The 24825-nt window shown below is 42.7% G+C and overlaps 2 protein-coding genes across 15 annotated transcripts in view; one reads left to right on the top strand and one right to left on the bottom strand.

The window, feature by feature from the left end:
- Nucleotides 1-695: 695 nt before the first annotated feature.
- On the bottom strand, nucleotides 696-3271 carry LOC132766544 (mediator of RNA polymerase II transcription subunit 18-like). Its single transcript, XM_060760891.2, has 2 exons — nucleotides 3193-3271; nucleotides 696-1572 (listed from the first exon to the last, which is right to left on the bottom strand). The coding sequence occupies exons 1-2, from the start codon at nucleotides 3260-3262 to the stop codon at nucleotides 1058-1060; spliced, it is 585 nt and encodes a 194-aa protein (XP_060616874.2). The 5' UTR covers nucleotides 3263-3271; the 3' UTR covers nucleotides 696-1057.
- A 4440-nt stretch (nucleotides 3272-7711) lies between these two features.
- Nucleotides 7712-24825, top strand: part of SUPT20H (SPT20 homolog, SAGA complex component) — a 101964-nt gene continuing 84850 nt past the window's right edge. For all 14 annotated transcript variants that reach the window (XM_067464072.1, XM_067464064.1, XM_067464070.1 and 11 more), the window contains exons 1-3: nucleotides 7712-7810; nucleotides 18285-18369; nucleotides 22635-22670. In XM_067464072.1, the coding sequence (XP_067320173.1) occupies nucleotides 18367-18369; nucleotides 22635-22670 (39 nt within the window). In that variant the 5' untranslated portion in view covers nucleotides 7712-7810; nucleotides 18285-18366. The remainder of the gene's footprint in view (nucleotides 7811-18284; nucleotides 18370-22634; nucleotides 22671-24825) is intronic.

Genomic DNA, 24825 nt, shown 5'->3' with positions numbered 1-24825 from the left:
CTTTATGTTAACGCAAACTGGAGATCTCATAGTCCTTTGGCAAAGGTGCATGGAAACGGAGGCTGCTTGCATTTCAAGGCAAGCACCAGAAGGAAGTTTGCGGCCAAAAACAGTTCAGAGAGTCAATAAAGGAAGCCAGAAGTCCAGTGGTGGGCGCTGGGTTGGGTAGTAGCAGAGTCCATAGTCCAGTGCATAAGTCAGAGAGTTCACAAAGAGAAGACAGGAACCCAGTTATGTGCGCTGGGTCAGGAAGCAGCAGAATCCATTGTCCGGACCTTGGCGAACTACAAATACTTGGGAGGGGGGGGGGGGGGGAGATGCTCCGCACCATAAGGACTTTATCACACAGAGAAGAAAATGCCTGTTAAGTAGGCAACCCATAAAGAAGGCTAGATGAGAAATGAATGCGTATCCACCCCATGTCACCTGGTTCTCTCCTTTCCATATCTAATACAATAATGATGTGCCTTTGACTTTATCCACAAGGCCAAGGGATGACTCCTCCCAATCCTTCCAGGTGCCCCCCCCCCCCCCCCCCCCGGTCACTGAGAGTGCTTTTATTTTGTTAGATCTAGCGCAACTCCATTCTTTTTCCCCAACAAAAACGTTCAACCATTTTTTTGTTACAACAGAATGATGCAGTTTTGAAATTATTATTATTATTATTATTATTATTATTATTATTATTATTATTATTTTAAAAAATGAAACAATTGAGGGAAAGCAGGAAACATTTATGGCTTTACTCTTTCTTTGGCTGCTACCGAAAGTGTACTACCAGGGATTTCAGCAAAGAAAAACCAAGCAGGATGAGAAAACCACCTCTAAAACACACCCTGAAAGATAGATCACTAGTTAAAAGGATCTAGACCAGGCATTTGGACCTCCCTCCAGTTGTTTTGGACTTCATCTCCCAATTTGGACTTCAACTCCCAATTGTGGGAGTTGAAGTCCAAAACAATTGGAGGGAGGGTCAAAGGTGGCCTACGCCTGATCTAGATCTAGGTACAGCCAAACACTCACATCTGCCTTTTAGGATCATTTTTTTCTAAGTGAACTAAAGGCTTGAGCTGCTCAGCAAAATCCTCATGTCATCTGAAACCATGTCTTGCCCTGCTGGTGCCACAATGCTGAGCTCCACAAGGTAGGAAAGAGACAAGGGCTCAATGTTGTCAGTATTTCCTGGGATCAAGATGCGGAAGATCTTATACACCACAATCTTCATTATGCCCTTGCGAAACACGTGCCCCTTGGCAACGAATTCGTGGTCCATGCAGAACCCCATTTCCACCAGGAAGTCTGTCAAATTCTCAGAAGTGGCAATGTTAACACAGTTGCGTACCAAGGCGTGGCGGTTCTTGTCTCCCATTTCTGGCTGGCCAAGGTACCGCAGGTGCCAAGGAGCACTGGGCTTGTCCATGGAGCGCCGTGTGCGGAGGACAAAGGGGCTGGCCTGCTGGCCCTTCAGGAGGAAGACCATTTCATGATCCAAAAAAGTCTCGGGTTCCATGTTGTCGCAAAGGCCACAGAGCCGATGGAGGAGGCTCTCCAAGCTCTGGCCCAAAACACTCCCTTGAAAAGGCAGGAGGGACAAGTCATACAAACTGAATAAATAATCATCCCATCAGCAAAAACAGATCATTAGGATTCCTGTCCTAACAGACTCGCTAGGTTACTGTGAGTTCTCCGGGCTGAATGGCCATGTTCCAGAAGCATTCTCTCCTGACATTTTGCCTGCATCTGTGGAAGGCACCATCAGAAGTTGTGAGGTCAGTTGGAAACTAGGCAAGTTGGGTTTATATATCTGTGTAATGTCCAAGATGGGAGAAAGAACTCTGGTCTGACACAAACAAACAAATAGACAAGAGTTATTTCTCCCATCCTGGACATTCCAGAGATACATAAACCCCACTTGCCTAGTTTTCCAACAGATCTCACAGCCTCTAAGGATGCCTACCATAGATGCGGGTGAAACGTCAGGAGAGAATTCTTCTGCAACATGGCCATACAGCCTGAAAAACTCACAGCAACCAAGTGATTCTGACCATGAAAGCCTTCGACAATACATAGACCCAACTAGGGTTTAAAAGATGCAAAGCTGAAAATACTGTATTTACTCAAATGTAATGCACATTTTTTGGCTTAATTGCTTAGCCAAAATGTTGAGGAGGATGAATAATATCACAATATTATGGAGAAAAGGATGAATAATATTACTGATTCATCTTGGTGGACAAAATTGACAATGATCATTTAATCTATTGTCGAAGGCTTTCATGGCCGGAATCACTGGGTTGTAGGTTTTTTTGGGCTATATGGCCATGTTCTAGACTAGAGGCATTCTCTCCTGACGTTTTGCCTGCATCTATGGCAAGCATCCTCAGAGGTAGTGACCTCACTACCTCTGAGGATGCTTGCCATAGATGCAGGCGAAACGTCGGGAGAGAATGCCTCTAGAACGTGGCCATATAGCCCAAAAAAACCTACAACAACCCAATGATCATTTAATTTATCGAAGACTAATATTTTTAAACAGTTTTAAGCTATTTAATTGTACTAACTATGATGCCTGAGTGATCGATTGAAATCTTTTTAGCCCAAGTCATTTAATTTGTTTTAACTGTATGTGTAAATGTTTAATTTTATGATTGTACCCAATATTGAGTGTTTACCTTTTTGTTTTTGGAATCTGCCCTGTGTCCCTATGGGTTTATTATTATAATAATAAGATGATGATGATGATGATTATTATTATTATCATTACAAGGTTAACATTTAAGACAGCAAAATGTATGTTGGTCAACAATAATTAAACAGCTGGCCAATGTTTAAGAAAAAAATGGATAAAAAAGATTCTTCTCATTTATAAAGAAGGGGCCAAATGAATTTCCGATTCCAGAAATATGAGGCCACTAACAAAATGACGTTCTGTTTTGCTTGCCCACGTGACAGTTCCTGGTGGTGGGCAGGAGAAAGGCCTCTGTGGGTAAGCTCACATACTCAGTAACAGACCTAGGTTTTCCATTTTGCAATGTGTAAAACAGCTCGCAATAAAGGTATCTCTCTTTTTCACAATCCTGCTGCTATAAAAAGAATACAACTGCCTAACTAAAGGCAACTGAATTCTTGTAAACGGGTGTGAAACAGCATGAATGAGACAGAGCATCATGACAAACCTTACTGGTGACTTACCTTGAAGTAAATATTCCATGTTTATGGTCCCGCCAGTGACTGGCATCATGGTGACTGGAGGAGCCTCCATGGTGAAATCTTCCCTACAAGGAAAACAGGATCAATTAGAATGGGCTGCGGATTTACAGGCTGGGGAATAAAGGTCTCCCACGAAGCTATCTAGATAAAAATGTATATATTACAGAAAAGTACATAAAACAGTTTTGTTTTAATGGGTTTTAAAAATCATATCAGATAAATCATTTTCTAAGGATGCAGTTTTAAACTGACATGTAGAATCCTCCTCAAACTCTGACTTGATAACCCCAGTACCATGGCCTGCTTATGAGTGGAACGCCTGCACAACTGCTGTGGGGAGGCTTTTCCTGCTTCCATATTTTCTGGCACTCTAATGGCACTTGGTTTGCCAGGGACTTTCTTTTCAGTGTTCATCCAGTTGGCCAGAGATTAGAAATCCATAACAAAAAAATGTTTTCTGATTTAGTACAGATGCATTTAAACTGAGCGCAAAGCAAGTAAGAACGCCCTCAACATTGTTATCACAGAACGGTTGTTTTCTGTCTCGAATTCCTCTGTTTTCTTAATGTTGTTCTTTATTCACTGTTCTGATTTTAGAGTTTTTAAATACTGGCAGGCATATTTTGTTCATTTTCATGGTTTCCTCCTTTCTGTTGAAATTGTCCACATGCTTCCTGTGGATTTCAGAAAACAGAGGAATTCCAGTCATGAATCAATCAGGGCCAGCTCACACCTCCCAACAAAGGATTGGAAGTAAACAGCCAGACCTTGAAACTGAAAGGCTCATCAATGCTAATCAAGGTGGTCAACTGCAACATTCACACTTGTCTGAGTGAAAGAGGGTCTACACTAGCAAACCTTTTGTATCATTACCCCAATACCCCCATGCATATGGGATATATTGAGTATGGTGATCAGATCATGATATGAATAAATGTAACAGTTTAAATAATGCACCAGTAAGGCCTTCTTGCAAACCACCATGAGAATTTGGGGGGGGGGGGAGGGGCTGAAGCCCCTCAAGCCCCCCCCCCCCCCAGCTACATGCCTGCTCAGCGGTTTAACCCACTGTGCCACTGGGGGCCTGTTAAATATATTGTATTACAAAAGGTGTTGGGTTCTGGCCCAACTTATCTGTCCAAACGCATCTCCCCTCATGAATCATCGAGGACTTTAAGATCGTCTGGGGAGACCTTGCTCTCAGTCCCGCCTTTGTCACAAATACGTCTGGTGGGGACGAGAGACAGGGCTTTCTTGGTGGTGGCCCCTTGGCTATGGAATGCCCTCCCAATAGGTAGGTACATACATCGATCAATCAGGAGGACTGCTGGGAGTTACAGTCCAAGAATAGGTAGAGAAGGAAGAAAGGAGAGAAAGATAAAGGGAAAGATAAGGGGGGGGGAGAAGTAGAGAAGGAAGGAAGGACAGAAGGAAAGAAAAAAGGGGAAGGAAGAAAGGAGAGAAAGGGGAGGGAAGGTTGGCCACCTTAACGCGTGGTGGGTACAGCTAGTGGGGAATAATAGGGATTGCTGTTATTATCAGAACATGAAGAATGGGAAACCCAACCTTGCCACCAAAGTAGGAAAGAAACCAATAGCCAGACAACGAGAGACTGAGAACAATCTTCCTGAACCTTTTACATCTACTGAATTGGACATGGCTCTCAATAAATGTAAAAAATGGCAAAGCAGTTGGTCTGGATGATCTACGGATGGAACAAATCAAGAACTTTGGCCCAAAAGCAAGGCACTGGCTGCTGGAGCTGATGAACTACTGCACTGCTTCCTGTCGGATCCCCAAAATCTGGAGTCATTGCCATCTTGAAGCCAGGCAAAGACTCAAGATGAAGCCAGGTAATGACTCAAAAAGCTACAGACCAATCTCCCTGTTGTGCCACCTGTACAAAGTTCTGGAGAGACTTATTTTGCATAGAATTACAGAAGAAATAGACCCGTGTCTGATCCCACAGTAAGCTGGCTTCAGGAAAGGCAAAAGCTGCACATCGCAAGTGCTGAACCTGACTCAGCACATAGAAGATGGCTTTTAAAGGCAGCAGATCACAGAAACTGTCTTCATAGACCTGGCAGCAGCCTATGATACTGTGAACCACCGCTCCTATTAATGCAGGCCAAAATCCCATTGGCTTTTTTTGCCGCCTCATCACATTGTTGGCACATGTTTAACTTGTTGCCCACGAGGACTCCAAGATCTTTTTCACACGTACTGCTCTCGAGCCAGGCATTGTCCCCCATTCTGTATCTTTGCATTTTATTTTTGCTGCCAAAGTGGAGTATCTTGCATTTGTCCCTGTTGAACTTCATTTTGTTAGTTTTGGCCCATCTCTTTAATCTGTCAAGATCGTTTTGAATCCTGCTCCTGTCCTCTGTAGTATTAGCTATCCCTCCCAATTTGGTGTCGCCTGCAAACTTGATGATCCTGCCTTCTAACCCTTCATCTAAGTAATTAATAAAGATGTTGAACAGGACCAGGCCCAGGACGGAACCCTGCTTGTGGCACTCAGCTTGTCACTTCTTTCCAGGATGAAGAGGAAGCATTGGTGAGAACCCTCTGGGTCCGTCCATTTAACCAAATACAGATCCACCTCACCGTAGTTTTGCCTAGCCCACATTGGACTAGTTTGTTTGCCAGAAGGTCATGGGGGACCTTGTCAAAGGCCTTACTGAAATCCAGGTACACTACATCCACGGCATTCTCCGCATCTTCCCAGTTTGTAACTCTATCGAAAAGATTAGTCTGGCATGAGATGGTAGAACAGAAGCTCTCCGAAGCTCTAGGTGCTCTTACTGCCCATTAAAGGGAAAACCAGCTGTTCCCCAACCCATCTAAAACACAGACATGTGCTTTTCATCTCAAGAACAGACAAGCATCCCGAGCTCTGAGGATTACCTGGGAAAGAATCCCATTGGAGCATTGCAACGCACCCAAATACCTGGGAGTCACTCTGGACCGTGCTCTTACCTGCAAGAAGCACTGTCTGAACATCAAACAAAAAGTGGGTGCTAGAAACAATATCATACGAAAGCTGACTGGCCCAACCTGGGGATCACAACCAGACACAGTAAAGACATCTGCCCTTGCGCTATGCTACTCTGCTGCTGAGTATGCATGCCCAGTGTGGAACACATCTCACCACGCTAAAACAGTAGATGTGGCTCTTAATGACATGCTGCCTTATCACAGGGTGTCTGCGCCCTACACCACTGGAGAAATTACACTGCTTAGCCGGTATTGCACCACCTGACATCAGCCGGGACGTAGCAGCCAATAGTGAAAGGACCAAGGCAGAGACATCTCTAGCTCATCCCCTGTTTGGGTATCAGCCAGCACGTCAATGATTTAAATCTAGAAATAGTTTTCTAAGATCTACAGAGACACTTGCAGGAACACCTCAGCAAGCCAGAGTCCAAAAGTGGCAGGCTCAAACCTAGCACCTCAACCAATGGCTGATACCAAATGAGAGACTCCCCCCTGGGCACACAGAAAACTGGGCGACTTGGAAGGCGCTGAACAGACTGCACTCTGGCACCACAAGATGCAGAGCCAACCTCAAGAAACGGGGCTACAAAGTGGAATCCACGACATGCGAGTGTGGAGAAGAGCAAACCACACTGACCACCTGCTGCAATGCAACCTGAGCCCTGCCATATGCACCATGGAGGACCTTCTTACAGCAACACCAGAAGCACTCCAAGTGGCCAGCTACTGGTCAAAGGACATTTAATCAACTACCAAACTCGCAAATTTTGTATTTTGTCTGTTTGTTTGTTTTGTTCTGGTAGAAATGTAATACAATTGACTGGTTGCCCTGACACAACAAATAAAATCAGAACATTGCATTTATTTCCTATGCAAGCAAAGTGATGCTTAAGACTAAAACACAGACATGTGCTTTTCATCTCAAGAACAGACAAGCATCCTGAGCTCTGGATTACCTGGAAAAGAATCCCACTGGCTGATACCAAATGAGACTCCCCCTTGGGCACACAAAAAACTGGGCGACTTGGAAGGCGCTGAACAGACTGAGCTCTGGCACCACGAGATGCAGAGCCAACCTTCAGAAATGGGGCTACAAAGTGGAATCCACGACATGCGAGTGTGGAGAAGAGCAAACCACTGACCACCTGCTGCAATGCAACCTGAGCCCTGCTACATGCACCATGGAGGGCCTTCTTGAAGCAACACCAGAAGCACTCCAAGTGGCCAGATACTGGTCAAAGGACATTTAACCAACTACCAAACTCACAAATGCTGTATTTTATCTGTGTGTTTGCTTTGTTCTGTTAGAAATGTAATATAATCGACTGGTTGCCCTGACACGACAAATAAATAAGAACTCCCCACGTGCCTTAAACGCGGGCCTACAAGCATTCAGCTGAACTAGAGAAGCAGCAGTAATAAGCACAACTCTCGCGGGAAGTGCGCTGCAGGCGAGATTTCAGAGTGCCCGTGAGAAGCGAGCAATTCCGGTCTCAGCAGCATCGCGAGATGCGAGTCTGCGCGCGCGCGGTTCTTCCTTCGGGCGGAAGCTGGGTTTCAAGAGCCGCTGCTGAAAGCGGAGGAGGAAGAGTCACTGGCTGTGGTGAGCGGGGGTCGCGGTTGTTTGGGGCCCTTCGCGGCGTTGCCATGTTATTCAGTCGCGGTTTGAATGGGCGGAGATACAGGTGTCGGAGTAAGCGGCGCTTCACAGGTGGCCGTCTGACGTGTTGAGGGCTGCCCTTGTCTCTTCTCTTGCATTGGAGCTTGGGGGGGGGGGGGGTGATAGCTGGGCCCGGAAGCTCCGAGTGTTACGCACATTCCGCAAAGGCGGTTGTGAATAAGGGAAGGGGAGAGCGGCACGCGGAGGAGGGCGGGGATAGACTTCAATTTGGTGGAAGGATAGAAAGGAGGGGATTAGGGTAACGTTTAGGATGAGGTTTAGGGTTTGGAGTAGGACAAGGGTTAGGGTTAGGGTTAGAATTAGGGGTTAGAGTAAGGGTTAAGGTTTTGTTGTTGTTGTTCATTCGTTCAGTCGCCTCCGACTCTTCGTGACCTCATGAACCAGCCCACGCCAGAGCTCCCTGTCGGCCGTCACCACCCCCAGCTCCTTCAAGGTCAGTCCAGTCACTTCAAGGATGCCATCCATCCATCTTGCCCTTGGTCGGCCCCTCTTCCTTTTGCCTTCCACTTTCCCCAGCATAATTGTCTTCTCTAGGCTTTGCTGTCTCCTCATGATGTGGCCAAAGTACTTCAACTTTGTCTCTAGTATCCTTCCCTCCAGTGAGCAGTCGGGCTTTATTTCCTGGAGGATGGACTGGTTGGATCTTCTCGCAGTCCAAGGCACTCTCAGAACTTTCCTCCAGCACCACAGTTCAAAAGCATCGATCTTCCTTCGCTCAGCCTTCCCTAAGGTCCAGCTCTCACATCCATAGGTTACTACAGGGAATACCATGGCTTTGACTAGGCGGATCTCTGTTGCCAGTGTGATGTCTCTACTCTTCACTATTTTATCGAGACTGGACATTGCTCTCCTCCCAAGAAGTAAGCGTCTTCTGATTTCCTGGCCACAGTCTGCATCTGCAGTAATCTTTGCACCTAGAAATACAAAGTCTGTCACGGCCTCTATGTTTTCTCCCTCTATTTTCTAGTTGTCAATCATTCTTGTTGCCATAATCTTGGTTTTTTTATGTTTAACTGCAACCTGGCTTTTGTGCTTTCTTCTTTCACCTTGATTAGAAGGCTCCTCAGCTCCTCCTCGCTTTCGGCCATCAGAGTGGTGTCATCTGCATATCAGAGGTTTTTAATGTTTCTTCCAGCAATTTTCACCCCAGCTTTGCATTCGTCAAGCCCCGCACATCGCATGATGTGTTCTGCAAGTTAAAAAGGTTGGGTGAGAGTATGCAGCCTTGCTGTACGCCTTTCCCAATCTTGAACCAGTCTGTTGTTCCGTGGTCAGTTCTGACTGTTGCTACTTGGTTTTACTTGGTTAAGGTTTTACCATTAAAGAAATCTTACATTCCTTCTTTAATATCTCTGTTCCATTCTGCGTTGTGCAAACAGTGCAGCGCAGCGGAAACAGCGTAAGGCTCAGCGCTTCCGGACCCAGCTTTCATACTATTACCGAGCTTGGTCTCAAACTGCAGCCCTCCAACTCCCAGAATTCCTGACCATGGAGCAAGCTGGCGAGGGCTTCTGGGACTTGGAGACCCACGCAGCTGGAGGAAGCCTTTTGTCCTGTTTGAGCGCCAGGCTATGGCTCTAGAGACACGGGTTCGGATCCCACTCCCACTGAGTGATCCTGGGTGAACCGCACCCTCTCGGCCTCAGAAAACTCCGTCGAAGGGCCGCCATGGGTCGGAAACGACACGGAGGCACATAAACTGCATGGAAAGGAATGGTATCTGAACAATGGGAAGAACTTCCTGAGCTGATCAGCAATGGAATATATTCCTGCCTTGGGGTGGAGGTTTTTAAGCAGAGGCTGGATTGCCATCTGCCAGGGGTGCTTGGATGGTGTGTTCCTGCAAGGCAGAAGAGCGCTGGACTGGACAATAATGATGAATTTATTGCCTGCCTCTCACTGTAACTGGACGTGGGATACAACATCGTTTTATTTATTTATTGTGTCAGAAATGAATTGAGAATACAGTTATAATGTATAAAAAACCACAAACAAAGTTAAAAACTTGGCATTGTGCTAAATTTCCTTTGACCAGTAGCTGACCACTTGGAGTGCCTCTGGTGTTGCTGTGAGAAGGTCCTCCATTGTGCATGTGACAGGGCTGATGCTGCATTGTAGTAGGTGGTCTGTGGTTTGCTCTTCTCCACACTCCCATGTTGTTGACTCTACTTTGTAGCCCCATTTCTTAATATTGGTTCTACATCTTGTGCCTTCCAAGTCTTCCAGCCTGCTGTGTGCCCAGGAAGGAGTTTCTCATCTGGTCTCAGCCGCTGATTGATGTTCTGGGTTTTAGCCTGCCACTTTTGGACTCTTGCTTGCTGCGGTGTTCCTTCAAGTATCTCTGTAGATATTAGGAAGCTATTTCTTGGTTTAAGACGTTGACGTGCTGGCTCATATCTGAACAGGGAATGGACCAGAGATGTCAATGCCTTGTTCCATTCATTACTGGCTGCTACTTCCCATGGACCTCATGGACCAACCCACTCCAGAGCTAGCTGTCAGCCATCGCCACCCCCAGCTTCTTCAAGGTCAAACCAGTTACTTCAAGGATACCATCCAGCCATCTTGCCCTTGGTTGACCCCTCTCCTCCCCCCCCCCCCCCCGGTATCATTATCTTCTCAAAGGTATCCTATCCTGTCTTCTCATTATGTGGTCAAAATACTTCATGGTTGCCTTTAATAGCTTTTCCTCCACTGAGCAGGGTTTTTTTCCCCTGGAGTATGGACTGGTTTGATCTTGCAGTCCAAGGCACTCTCAGAATTTTCCTCCAACACCATAGTTCAGAAGTGTCTATCTTCCTTTGCTCAGTCCTCCTTATGGTCCAGCTCTCGCATCCATAGGTTACTATGGGGAATACTATTGCTTTAACTATGTGGACCTTCATTGCCAGTATGATATCTCTACTCTTCACTATTTTATTGAGATTGGTCACTGCTCTCATCCCAAGAAGTAAACATCTGATTTCCTGGCTGTAGTTTGCCTTTGCTGTAATTTTCACACCCAGAAATACAGAGTCTGTCACTGGCTCCACATTTCTCGCTCTTTCCACTGTTTTAACATGGTGAAATGTATTCCACACTGGGCATGCATTTCAGCAGCAGGGTAGCAAAGGGCAAGGCCAGGTGTCTTCACTGTGTCTGGTTGTGATCCCCAGGTTGTGCCAGTCAGCTTTCATATGATATTATTTCTAGCACCCACGTTTTGCTTGATATTCAAGCACTGCTTCTTATAAGTCCGAGTATGGTCTAGAGCAGGGGTCCTCAAACTAAGGCCCCGGGGCTGGATATGGCCCTCCAAGGTCATTTATCCTGCCCTTGCTCAGGGTCAACCTAAGTCTGAAACTACTTGAAAGCACATAACAACAACAGCAATCCTATCTTATCAGTCAAAAGCAGGCCCACACTTCCCACTGAAATACTAATAAGTTTATATTGTTTTAAATTGTTCTTCATTTTAATTATTGTATTGTTTTTAGGGGGGGTTGCACTACAAATAAGATATGTGCAGTGTGCATAGGAATTCATTCATGTTTTTTCAAATTATAATCCGGCCCTCCCAACAGTTTGAGGGACTGTGACCTGGCCCTCTGTTTAAAGGGTTTGTGGACCCCTGGTCTAGAGTAACTCCCAGGTATTTTGGTGTTCTGCAATGTTCCTGTGGGATTCCTTCCCAGGTAATCCTCAGTTCTCAAGATGCTTGACTGTTCTTAAGATGGAAAGCACACTTCTGTGTTTTAGTTGGATCAGGAATCAGCTTGTTTTCCCTGTAATAGGGAGTAAAAGCACAAAGCTTCTGAGAGCTTCTGTTCAGCTATTTCAAAGCTCCCTGCTTGAGCGGTGATGTCATGATTGTCAGCATAGATGGCTCTTTCTGTTCCTTCTGGCAGTGGCTGGTCATTTGTGTAAATGTTAAACATTGATGGAGCAAGCATGCTCCTCTGAGACAAGCCATTCCTTTGTTTTTGCCATCTGCTTCTCTGGCCCTGGAACTCAATAAGAAGTGGGTGAGGTGGGTTTTTTCCAGGAGGCGGCAATGTTTTACTGTATCATAAGCTGCTGACAGGTCTATGAAGGCAGCTTCTGTAATCTTTTTCAAAACCATCTTGTGATGCACTTATGATGTGCAGCTTTTCCCCTTTCCTGAAACCAGCAAGCTGTGGGATCATAAATGGGTCTATTTTCCATAATTATGTCCAGAGCTTTATAAAGATGGAACAACAAGGAGATTGGTCTATAGCTTTTTGGATCATTACAGTCTTTGCCTGGTTTCAAAATGGCTATGACTCTTGCTTTCCTCCAGATTTTAGGGATCTGGCAGGATGCATTGCAGTTGTTCAGCAGCCAGCACCTTGCTTTTGGGCCAAAGTTCTTAATTTGTTCCATCCATAGATCACAACATCATGAAAAACAGAGGAAAAACACTACTTTTATTTTATAATAATTGTATTGAGTACCCAGTAGCACAATCTGTGAATAGTTAATAAATATTGTGTATATACATCGTAAATATTGAAGTATTTCTATATCACCTATTCACCTTTTTTACAAAATTATTTTTAAATCCCCCTTCCGCCCTCCCTTCACTATCCCCCCACCACATTTCCCTCTATATCTTTAACTTTAACCCATGAACACAATTTTCTTAATCTTTGTACAATAGCTATATTGGCTTCACCACTTTCTATCCATTCCATATAAATCAGCCATTTCGCTTTAATTTCTTCTGTTTTATCATCCTGTGCACCTTATCGGACTGTACATGCTATAATGTCCAATTGGACTTGATCACATAGGTAGTTGTTCCCATTTTCCAGATTCCATTTTTAATCTCTCCATTACTGCCTTTCTTGCTAGGATCATTGCTTCCAATAAGTTCCTTGTTACTGCCATTAAAATAAATTCCATGTTTACCTGAATTGATAGTTTGAATAATTTCTCCATTTTCTCTTTCTTTTCCCAAAAAACTTGTTGCATTTAGGCATTCCCACCATATGTGGACATACCAACCTTTATCTGCTTTACAGTGCCAATGTATTGGGCTTAATCCTATGCCTTAGAATCATAGAGTTGGAAGAGGCTTCATGGGCCATCCAGTCCAACCCCCCACCAAGAAGCAGGAATATTGCATTCAAAGCACCCCTGACAGATGGCCATGCGACCTCTGTTTAAAAGCTTCCAAAGAAGGAGCTCTCCACACACTCCAGGGCAGAGAGTTCCACAGCTGAATGGCTCCACCACGTTGATTACTGGTGTTCTGTACTATTTCCAAATAAATTTTCTTTCTAACTCTTCATATTTTTCCAATTTAATGTTCTTAACTCCCTTCTTTATTTGCTCTATACTTTGTTTTGTGAGGGGCCCTTCCTTTTGCCATTTATTCTGTAGTGTTCTTACTATATATTCACATCCTTTATCATCAATTTGTATATTGCTTCTACTAATGCTTACCCTGTTTTCTGTCCTTTTGTGAGTATACTTTCCAGATTACTTTCTTTGTCTATGCACTCCCCATATTTCCCCTGATTGAGTTTATTGTAAAGGCCAATACTTGGAGATAAAACACTATTGAAAGACATACAACAAAATACAAAGAGGTAAAATCCAAGTTAAAATCCAGTGATAAAATGCAGATTAAAATTCACAACTCCAAATTGACTGGGTAGGCCTGCCAGAAACTTTGTTTTTTTGTGGGACACCTTGCAGCACATTTTTATAGTTTTTCAATAAATATCTCACTGAGTCACAACCAATTCAACATACCGTATATACTTGAAGATAAGCCTAAAGAAATTCCTCAACCTAAGAGCTTAGTTCACATTTTCAAATGAATAATGAGGTTTTTTCCAAGGGTTAATTTCTCCCTGTTACTTAAATGGAAGTACTTCAGATCTTAAATCTGAAAACTTCCAGGATGGCATGCCAGTAAATGTCAGAACTGTCGGTTGATCGCCTAGTGCAGACATCCTCAAACTGTGGCCTTCCAACTCTTTGGGCCTCCAACTCTCATAAGCCCTCTTCAGATGGAGGGCCGCAGTTTGAAGATGCCTAGCCTAATGATTGAAGGCAGTCAAATAACCCATCTCTGCCACTACATACAGATAGCATACTTTTTCATATAGCATAATGTGTCGTTTTTCAAAGCAAAGGGACAAGCAGCTGTGAAATAATCTTCATTCTTTCCCTTGGCTGATGGCTGTAAATTAGGCTGGATCTACACTGCCATATAATCCAGATTATCAAAGCAGATACTCCACATTATCTGTTTGAACCGAATTATTTCACCCTACATTACCATATAATCTGGTTGAAAGCAGATAATCTGGATTTTATATGGCAGTGTAGAAAGGGCCTAAGAGGAATGTGGGCAGTCACAATTGGCAAATCCTTCTCTTCAGTAGAATTCTAAAGCACTAAAAGTGATTCTCTCTCTACTTCTTGCTGTATTTCCTCTGTAGCAGTCTAGATGCTTCACTTTTATGTCTTAACTGACAAAGATCATTTCCTGTAGGCCCTTTCTACTCACTAAGTGGACTGACAGATATAATGAAAGATCTTGCAAAATGCAAAGATGTGTACATTTTTTTCAATATTGTAGGAATCCTCCATTTTCTGATTATTGGGAACTCATTGATATTTGGAAATATGTTGTAGGTTTTTTTAGAGCTCAAAGCCAAGAATGATTTAATGCTAATTGGTTTACTTCCTGTAAAGTTTAGATATAGCTGACCTTTATTTTACTCCAATGTTAAACTGGGTTGGCAAAATCCTCAATTCTGGAACACACACATAGTCCTTACAGAGGGACAAACTACCACATGCAGGACTACAAAACCCGGGGCCTTCCTGATGTATTGGATTCCACTTCCATAACATCTGGTCTTGGGTGTGCTGCTTGGCTAATGGGAAGGAGACTGGGACCTATTATCACATGTTCTGGAAATGCAAGGGAATCCAACAATTCTGGTTAACCGTCCATAGACATGCACAAAAAATAATCAAAACAAGATTAGAAATGAAGCCGGAATACTACCTGCTTAACATGACAGGCTCGGTCCTGAAGAACAACGAGGAAAAAATTTTTTTCTACCTCGCATCCGCGGCAAGGATGCTAATTGCCCAAAAGTGGAAAACCAAAGAAATCCCATCGGCGGATGAATGGACCAAAAAGGTTATAGAATTTATGGACTTGGATAGGCTATCGTGTTTAATGGAAAATAAGAACATGGAGAGACAGACTAACTGGATTTACTGTAAAGATTACCTAAAGAATATTCAGAAATAAAAGACAAATAATAACAATTATAAGCTAAATAAACAATAGAAAACGTAGAATACAAATCAACAGAAGACAATTCAATATTTTATAATATGCAATCCATCTGTGGACCAAACGGAAGTATCTAACATTTTTCCTTCCCCCAATTTCCCTGCCCACACCCTTCCCCTCTCACTCCACTCCCCCCCTTCCTTACCCCCCTTATGTTTTACCCCTTTAAAGCTCCTATAGACCTTAAGGACTAAATTTCTAAGCTTTCCTATCTACGTATTGTTCCCCCTCTTTCGATGTCACAATCTAACGAAATTCAATAAAAAATATTAAACACCGGAAGTTCTGTTTAATACCTCTGTAGGATACCAGATTGCATGTATCTGGCATAGTTTGGGTCAGATGAGCACAGAGCCAGGTTTTGATCATAACAGAACCATCAAGTTTATTGGGCAAATGGGTCTCAACCTTTCCTTGTCTAGATGTTTTATATTCAACTTGAAGAACATCCAGCCAGCACTGACAGTTATCAGGAACTCTGGAACAGAAGGCTGTATGGTTTGGTGGTTCAGTGCTTGAAAATCACTGTTGGGCTTACATTTAAACGTGTATTAAATCATTCCTGGGTTTTTTCTTCTTTTCAATTTTAATCATATTGCCAGGCTTTAAAGTTATTTGGTAATACATATGAAGGTAAAGGTTTCCCCTTGAGATTAAATCTAGTTGTGTCCGACTCTGTGAGGTGGTGCTCATCTCCATTTCTAAGCCAAAGAGCCCACATTGCCCGTAGACACCTCCAAGGTCATGTAGCCGGTATGACTGCATGGAGTGCCGCTAAAATATATTTGGTATATTTTTGTCAATCAGATGTTTAACCTTAAACATTACATCTTGTCTAATCTTGAAAGCTAAGCAGACTCAACCTTAGTTAGCACCATCAACAAATATCAGGTGCTGCACTCTTATGTTTTAGGGCTGTGGTTTTCAACCTTCCTAATGCTGCGACCCTATAATACTCTTCCTCATGTTGTGGTGACCCTCAGCCATAAAATTATTTTCGTTGCTACTTCATAACTGTAATTTTGCTATTGTTGTGAATTGTTATGTAAATATCTGATAAGCAGGATGCATTTTATTGCTACAAGTTGAACATAATTAAAGCAAAAAGAGTATATGGCTGGAGTTACACTTAAGAAATGTACCTATTCTGGATTACATACAAATTCAGCTTCAGAACAAGCCTACAGAATCTATCTTGTTTGTACTTTGAGGACTGCCTATATATGCCTAAAAGGAGGGATGAACTTGTAAAGGCTTGAACAAGGATGTGGATGAGAAGGTCTCTTCTTTAGAAGAAGGCTGCTCTGATGTGACCTCAAACCAAACCTGGTTTTTTGAAATCTTAGGGCAAAAACCATCAGGGTTTTCTTGGCCATATTGTGTTGTCACCATTGCCTTCCTTTAAGGCTGAGAAAGAAAGATAGGAGTGGGAAGGGAGGGGAAAAGAGAAAAGAAAGGGATAGAGAAGGTGACAAGGGAGAGAGGGAGAAAGAAAAAAAGGAGAGAGGATCACAAGAGAAAAAAAAGGAAAGAAAGCGAAGGGAGAAAGGGGCACACGAGAGAGCAAAAAGGAAGGAGAGAAAGATAAAAAGCAATAGAGAAAGAAAGGGGAGGGAGGAGAGAAAGGGAAGGAGAGGAAGAAAGAGATAGTATGCGAGAAGTGAGGGAAAAAGAAAATGAGGGACAAATAGAAAAAAGGGAAAGAGATAAGTTGTTAGAAGGGAGGGAAAAAGAAAATGAGGGACAAATAGAAAAAAGGGAAAGAGATTGAGGGGGAAAGGGTGACAAAGAAAGAGAAAAGGGAATTGATAGAAATAAAGGGAGGGAGATAGAGGTGAAAGAAGAATAGAATTATCAATAGAAAAGGGATGGATAGAGAGAAGAGACTAGAAGGGAGGAGGAAGAAAAGAACAGAGGGGGAGGAAGATGTAAAGAAACAAAAGGGATAGAAAAGAGGAGAAAGCAAGGGAAAGGGAGGCATGAGAAAGAAAAAGGGAAAGAGAAGGAAAGGGGGAGAAAAGGGAAGAGAAAGGAGGGGGGAAAGAGAAGTATATACAAAGGAGAAGAGGGAGAAATAGAGGGGGAGAAATGAGGGGGACAAAGAGAAAAAGAAAAGAAAGGAATAGAACAAGAGAGAAGGAGAGGCGAGAAAGGGAAATAAATGGCGAGAAAGAAAAAGAGAGGGAAGGGGGGAAAGAAGGAAAGTGGGAGAAAGAGAGGGGGCCTTATGTAAACCACCCTGAGTCCCCATTGGGGAGATGGTGGCGGGGTACAAATAAAGATGATGATGATGATGATGATGATGATGATGATGATGATTATTCACCTTTTCCCACTGCACATGCCTCTGCTTCCAGGAGCTTCCCTGGGACTCCTCTCTGCCTTGTACCGCTGGAGGAAGAGTAGGAGGAGCCCCTTCTCGGACCCGAAGCAGCGACTCCCTGTGGAACAGTCGTTCGACCCCTACAGGTTGAGGACTGCTATTTTAGAGGAAGGAAATGGCAACTCCTCTACATATTGTTGTCTAAGACTCCTCTGTAAAATTCACAGGATCACCATAAGTCAACAGGCAATTTGAAGGCATATATATATATATATATATACACACACACACACACACACACACACACACACATACATATATATACAAGGTATATATACACAAACACCCACGCTACACTGCTATGTCAGTACTTAGACACTGACCTAAGAAAGAGGCAAAACATGCAATAACTGTTTACTTAACAGAATAAATGGATGACAATGTGTATGTTCTTATACTTTATATATAGGGTCTGGCAAGGTAGTATTTTATGTTTTTTCCAACTCTATGAAGTTTTTTTAATTCAGCCTCACTCTGAAAGTTTTACTAGAAGGCAGTTTGGTGATTATTTGTGTTTTGATTGGATAGATGAGGAAAATAGTTGTTCAAACACGATTTAATTTTCTTGGACCGTGTCTCATCCTAGTAAATGTACATATAAAGTCTGTTCTTCAAAATATAATTGAAAATAAAATGTTAGTAGAACGTCTTCATTCTTTTGTGATAAATGTTATTTCTTTCATCAGCTTTAGGGTAAATAGAACATGGCTTCCTCTCTCAGAATCTAAATATTTCTTTGGTTCTTCTTGTCCCTGAACCTCAGCCACAATGGTAAGATTTCCCTTGCTCTATTGCTAAGTTATTTTGGAAATTTGTGACTAGAAAAGAATGTATTTGTCAACTGTGATACAAAATGTATTTTAAAACAACAGTTTGCTCATTTAAGAATCTGATTAACCTGGAGTCTGGATAATCTTTATATATAACTAAGAGTGCTGTCCTGATGCTTAACTACTAGGCTTGGGCAAGTTCGTTCGGAAGCTTCTAAAATCGTAATTAATTCAGAAAAAAATCCCTTTTGAACCAATTTCAAGCCATGCAGGTATAGTGGGAGGAGTAATTCCTAATTTAAACCACTTACCCATTGTTCGGAATTACTTTCGGATATCTCCCACAGTTATTTTGATTTTTAGAACAATTAAACAACTTTGGCAAAGCCTCGCGGTTTCCCTTCTTGAAGGCCACGTTTTAAAATCTCGCAGTTTCCCTTCCCTGGTGGCGAGCTGCCATGCAGCAGGACGAGGTGGCCGTGACTAAGCACAGCTCTCCTTGAAGGCCACACCCCCAGCGGCCTTCAAGAAAAGCTGTGCTTAGCCTCGCACACCTCGTCCCTGTGCATGGCAGCTCGCCGCCAGGGAAGGGAAACTGCGAGATTTTAAAAGTGTTAGTTTTAAAATCTCGCTGTTTCCCTTCCCTGGCGGTGAGCTGCCATGCAGAGGGACAAGGTGGGCAAGGCTAAGCACAGCTCTTCTTGAAGGCCGCTGCGGGCGTGGCCTTCAAGGAGAGCTGTGCTTAGCCACGCCAACCTCGTCCCTCTTCATGGCAGCTCGCCACCAGGGAAGGGAAACCGTGAGATTTTAAAACTAACGGTGAAGGGAAACCACGAGATTTTAAAACTAACAGGGAAGGGAAACTGCGAGATTTTAAAACTGTTTGTTTAGGCTGACTTTGTCAAAGTTACTTAATGGTTCTGGAGGGGGGGAGGGAGGGGCACCTTCCATTAACGAAGCAAACGAAGTGATTCGGATTTCTTGCTATTTCCAATATTTTTTTCAAGAAAATTTCAGAAATCATTTTAAAATCGAATCGCCAGCGCCCCCTATATACGAAACGAGTTTAGAACCATTTTTTTGATTGCCCAAGCCTATTAACTACTAAGAAAGGATTTTGATCTGATGATCAGTAGGTAGCAATATGATCCTACAGTCTTTGTAGTATTTCTTCCCCACATGTATGCATCAGACCGTATTGCATATTTAATGCTAGTTATGCATTTCATTTTCCATTCTGTTTCAGCAAAGCTCGTGTTCCCACAAAACATTTTATATAAACCCCTGCATTTATTTATTTATTTTTCATATCAGGAGTGAACCAAGGGTACAGTTGTAATGTATTTAAAAAACACAAAGTTTTTTTTTTTAAAAAAAATTAGCTTTATATTAGATGTCCTTTGACCATTAGCTTGCCACTTGGAGTGCCTTTGGTGTTGCTATAAGAAGGTCCTTAATTGTTCGTGTGGCAGGGCTCAGATTGCATTGTAATAGGTGATCTCTGGTTTGCTCTTAATAATAATAATAATAATAATAATAATAATATTTATATATACCCAGCCACCATCTCCCCAAGGGACTCAGAGCGGCTTACATGAGGCCAAGCCCAACAGTACATCAATAAACAGAAGCAGTAAACAAAAACAATAAATACAATACAATTAATATGAATCTATATATATAAATTTGTTAGGGGCATCCAACGAGGAAACAAAACTCAAAAACCCCCCAACGAAACTTAACCAAAATTCCCATGCCCATAACACAACCCACAAGGTACAAACATATCTACTCAAAATGAAAAACAACACAACAACACACTCACAAAACGGCAAAACAACAAAACTCAAAAAAAACCCCAACGAAACTTAACCAAAATCCCCGTGCCCATAACACAACCCACAAGGTACAAACATACCTACTCAAAATGAAAAACAACACAACAACACACTCACAAAACGGCAAAACAACAAAACTCAAAAATCCCCCAACGAAACTTAACTAAAATCCCCGTGCCCATAACACAACCCACAAGGTACAAACATATCTACTCAAAATGAAAAACAACACAACAACACACTCACAAAACGGCAAAACAACAAAACTCAAAAATCCCCCAATGAAACTTAACCAAAATCCCCGTGCCCATAACACAACCCACAAGGTACAAACATATCTACTCAAAATGAAAAACAACACAACAACACACTCACAAAACGGCAAAACAACTGAGCATGCGCATTGGCGCCCAGCCGCAAATTCCCTGGCACGCGCACATGGCCTTCCGGCCAACGTTCCCTCTGCGGAAACCATGCCCACTCCAAGCCCCGCCGCGCCGCTTCCCGCACACACACACCCCCTGCCGCACACACACACGCAACCCCACGCTCCATCACTCCCCCCACCACCGCACACACACGCAACCCCACTCCCCCCGCCGCCGCACACACACACGCAACCCCACTCCCCCCGCCGCCGCACACACACACACGCAACCCCACGCTCCATCACTCCGCCCGCTGCCGCACACACACACGCAACCCCACGCTCCATCACTCCCCTGCCCCAATCTTACCTCCTTTTACTTCAGGCCACCTCCAAACCCCACCCCGCCCCTTCCCGCCCTGTCAAAATCTAGGAAAGACAGGAAGGAAGGAAAGAAGGAAGAAAGAGAAAGGGAGGTAAAGAAAAAGGGGGAAGGAAAGTTAGAGGAAGAAGAAAAGGAAAGAAAAGGAAAGATGGAAGGAAAGAAAAGAGTGAGAGCAGAAGAGAAAGAAAAAGGGGGAAGGAAGGAAAGAGATAGAGAAAGAAGAGGAGAAGGAAAGATGGGAAGGAAGGAAGGAAGGAAGGAAGGAGGGAGGGAGGGAGGGAAAGAAGGAGAGAAAGAGGGAAGATTGGCCACAGCAACACGTGGCGGGTAAAGGTTGTTATTTCTATTATTATTATTATGCTATTGTTCCTATGAGACCCTTTTAGGGGGAATGGGAGAGGTGTCAGGTCCCAGAGGCAATGCATTGCATTATTGTTATTGTTATGATGGTGGTGAAATAAAAGGAAATAAAAAGTGAAAGAAGGAAGCAAACAGGGAGGGAAGAAAGGCAAAGGAAGAAAGGGGGAGGGAATGAAGGAAAGAGAGAAGGATGAAACCAAGTAGTGAAAGAAGGAAAGAAAGAAAGAGGTAGAGAAGGAAGAAAGGAGAGAAAGGGGGAGGAAAAGGGGGAAGGAATAGGTAGGGACCTCTCTTTCATAATAGTCCAGATATCTACCTCAACTTTGATAAGTTTTACTATAGGCCACAGCAACGCGTGGCAGGGCACAGCTAGTCACATATAAACAGTATAGAGTAACACACAAGGATTTAAAAAACCTATGGCTGGGCCAAATGTAATAGTTTAAAAATTTAAAAATAAACACTGGGCATGAACAAGGTAGGATATAACTGGTATAGGGTTTTCAAAGAGAGATGAGGGGACGCAGTCAGTCCTAAACCAGTAGTAAAGTGCATTCTGAGGGCATATTGCCGATAATTTTCCTTATTCTGGCAAGTCACACTGGAACAACCACATATTTAGACTCTTCTCCACACTTGCATGTTGTGGACTCCACTTTGTGGCCCCATTTCATAAGGTTGGTTCTGCATTTCGTGGTGGTGGAGCGCAGTCTGTTCTGTGCTTTCCAAGTTGCCCAGTCTTCTGTGTGGCCATGAGGGAGTCTCTCATTTCATATCAGCCATGGATTGAGGTTCCAGTTACACTTTTACTTTCTGATATTTCAATTTGCACAAACTTTATTTCATGCACATTTTAAAAAAATATTGTATAAAACTACCTTCAGCCTATGTGTGTAAGGTGTATGTGAAACCCATACATATATTTAATGTTTAGATGTAGGTCCCATCTTGAATTTATCTCATTATGTACCTAAATGCAAATGTAGGTTTTCTGCAATCCTAAAAAAACCCTAAAATCCAAAACACTTCAGGTCCCAAGCATTTTGGATAAAGGGATACTCAACTTGTACCAGTATTTTCTGGATTGTCTGTAATAGCATTATGGTTGATAATAGATTCTTTAAACAACTGTCATGGCAGTCTAATTAATTTCAGTTCCCAGTGACTCCTTAAGAATTGCAGATTTGATATGTCATATAAAGATTTAGTTTGATAGATGTGATCATTTCATTTATAAAAAATAACATTTGTAATATGATAGTTAAAGAACTCTATATAGTAATATTAATTTGAGAAAGCTTTTATTGTTTTTGTAGCAACAAGCTTTAGAATGTGCTCTGGATCGTGCTGAGGTAAGTAGATCATTTGAATTATGCATATGCTTTAAGATTAAAATACTCAGATTAGATGGTGCTGTTGCTGTTCTGTGTATGATAACATTTGTTTTAGAAACATGAATATATAGATCTCATTTTGGCAGACCGCTAATGTTATGATGTGAACAAATTCTGATCCAAATGTTCCCCTCAGCCCTCGCCTCTTTTAAAAGGGCTGAGAAGAGGAGTTTGGAAACTTTTGCTTCTGTTTTCACATGACAGCTTAATGTTAACATTTAAACTCTTAGCTCTGTTAATAGAAGAGAGTAGTTGTTAGTAAATGTACCTGGAGTAAAATTAAAAGTGACAGCTTTTACAGTAAAAGACCATAACTGCAAATAAACAATCACAGTCTATCATATTCTTGACTTGAAATGAAATTATGAATATCCCCTCATAAAATGAAAGCATGACTTATGCCAAGATTTTTCAGTCTAAATTGTTTTTTCACCAACCAGTTAGAAATGTCTCTGAACATTTTTCAGAACTGACTGATAATGGAACCCTTATTTTAAAAGCTGCTATCTTTGCTCTAAGAATTTCTTATTCGGTTTTGATGCTTATAAAAAGAAATATATAATGTATATAATCTGTGGGATGCCACAAGCCTACTCCTGTCTTGTCTGTATGTTAACATCTACATGAAACAGTTGAGAATGCTAGTCAGAGAGCTGGGGCTTAGGCATCCATAAACAGATAACACTCAGTTCTACATCTTTGTTACATCTGAATCAGGTGTTACATGTGAAGGAGTCTCTGGCTGAATAAGGGCTAATTCCCCTGAGACCCTCTGGGGAGAGAGGGCAGGATATAAATAAAGTTTTATTTATTTATTTATTATCAACTAAAACCGAATCCCTGAAAGAGAGTTCCTGTGTACAGGTGGTTCCTGGGTTGAGGAGTTGGGTTGTTTACCTGTCCTGGAAGTTATTTCACTTGCAGGGACAGCATCATTTGGATCCTCAGGTGGCCTGTTTGGCAAAGCACACCTACTATTAGCTTCTTCTGGTATGCTGCTACAGTAATCCACTTTTCATAACTTCACAATTGTCTGCTATAATGGGCTCTGTGTTGATCTACCCTTAGATTTGGTTTACAGGTTGCATCAGCCATGCTGCTTTGTGTTTGCCTCTTCTCTTGCACATATAACATGTATGTAAAAAGATTTACACTGGTTGTGAGTTAGATACCAAGCCATGTTCAAGATGTTGCTTTTTGTTTATAAGGTCCCGTGCAACCCAAGAACAGGTTGTCTGAGCAACTGCCTTCTCCATGCATTCTGAGGAAGGGGCTCTGGTTGTTGTCCCATGGTCTAGGGAGGCTTATTTGACTGTTGTGAAGGAGGGCCTTCTCTGTTGTCCTTCTGAAATTGTCTTCTCGTTGAAATTGAGCAGGCCTCGAGTGCCATCACCTGGATACTTCTTTGCTTACCCAGTCATTTCCTATTTCACTTTCCGAAGCCTAAATTCTTACAATTGCTTTGCTTAATTGTTTTACAGATTTTACTGTAGTCATTTTAAACATTTAATCTGTTTTATTATGAACAAAATTGATATTTTTTAAAGGGTTTTCTTCCAGTGTTGTGGTTTGTTGACTTGATAGTCAAGTGGATGGGGTATAACAATTGTTCCAGCACTTAAAAAAGAATTCTTCCGGTGGAGTGCCATGGTAACTGGCATGGCACCCTGAGAGCTTTTGGCGGTGCCAGTCTTGTTAAAGGGTCGAGTAGAGGGTGTAGATCCCTCTCACCGACAGATTGAGTTTGGAGAGACAGCAAAACTCAAGGGGCATTAACCTGAAGGTCAAAGAGACATTTCCCCTCAAGCGGGGGGGGGGGGGGGGGGTGGCTCAAAGGCCTGGGAAGGGTGCCCACAGGGTAAAGTGAACATCAAGAAGACGAGCTGAAAACCCTGGCTGGGGCTTTGGCAAAATAGCTGACTGATGCACATTTTAAAACTATGAAAAGGAAGAGGAAAGGAGAGAGAACTCAAATGAAAGGTGAGTGAGAAATCTAACCACGGTGAGGGGAAGGCTTTGCCCGGGGAAAGAAAGAGAAGAATGTTGGTGACAATAGAATCTTGTAAAAGATAATCCAATACAAAGGCTAAGAAATAAAAACCCATCACAATTA

This window comes from Anolis sagrei, chromosome 2 (assembly GCF_037176765.1).
Source record: "Anolis sagrei isolate rAnoSag1 chromosome 2, rAnoSag1.mat, whole genome shotgun sequence".
Taxonomy (NCBI): Eukaryota; Metazoa; Chordata; class Lepidosauria; order Squamata; family Dactyloidae; genus Anolis; species Anolis sagrei.
The sequence above is the reverse complement of the archived record's forward strand: the minus strand, read 5'-3'. Positions and strand labels throughout refer to the sequence as shown.

Excerpts from the sequence above, each read along its gene's own strand:
- LOC132766544 (XM_060760891.2), bottom strand. The coding sequence starts at position 3,262 with ATGGAGGCTCCTCCAGTCACCATGATGCCAGTCACTGGCGGGACCATA. Across the intron at positions 1,573-3,192 it reads CATGGAATATTTACTTCAAG|GGAGTGTTTTGGGCCAGAGC; the intron begins GTAAGTCACCAG and ends TGCCTTTTCAAG.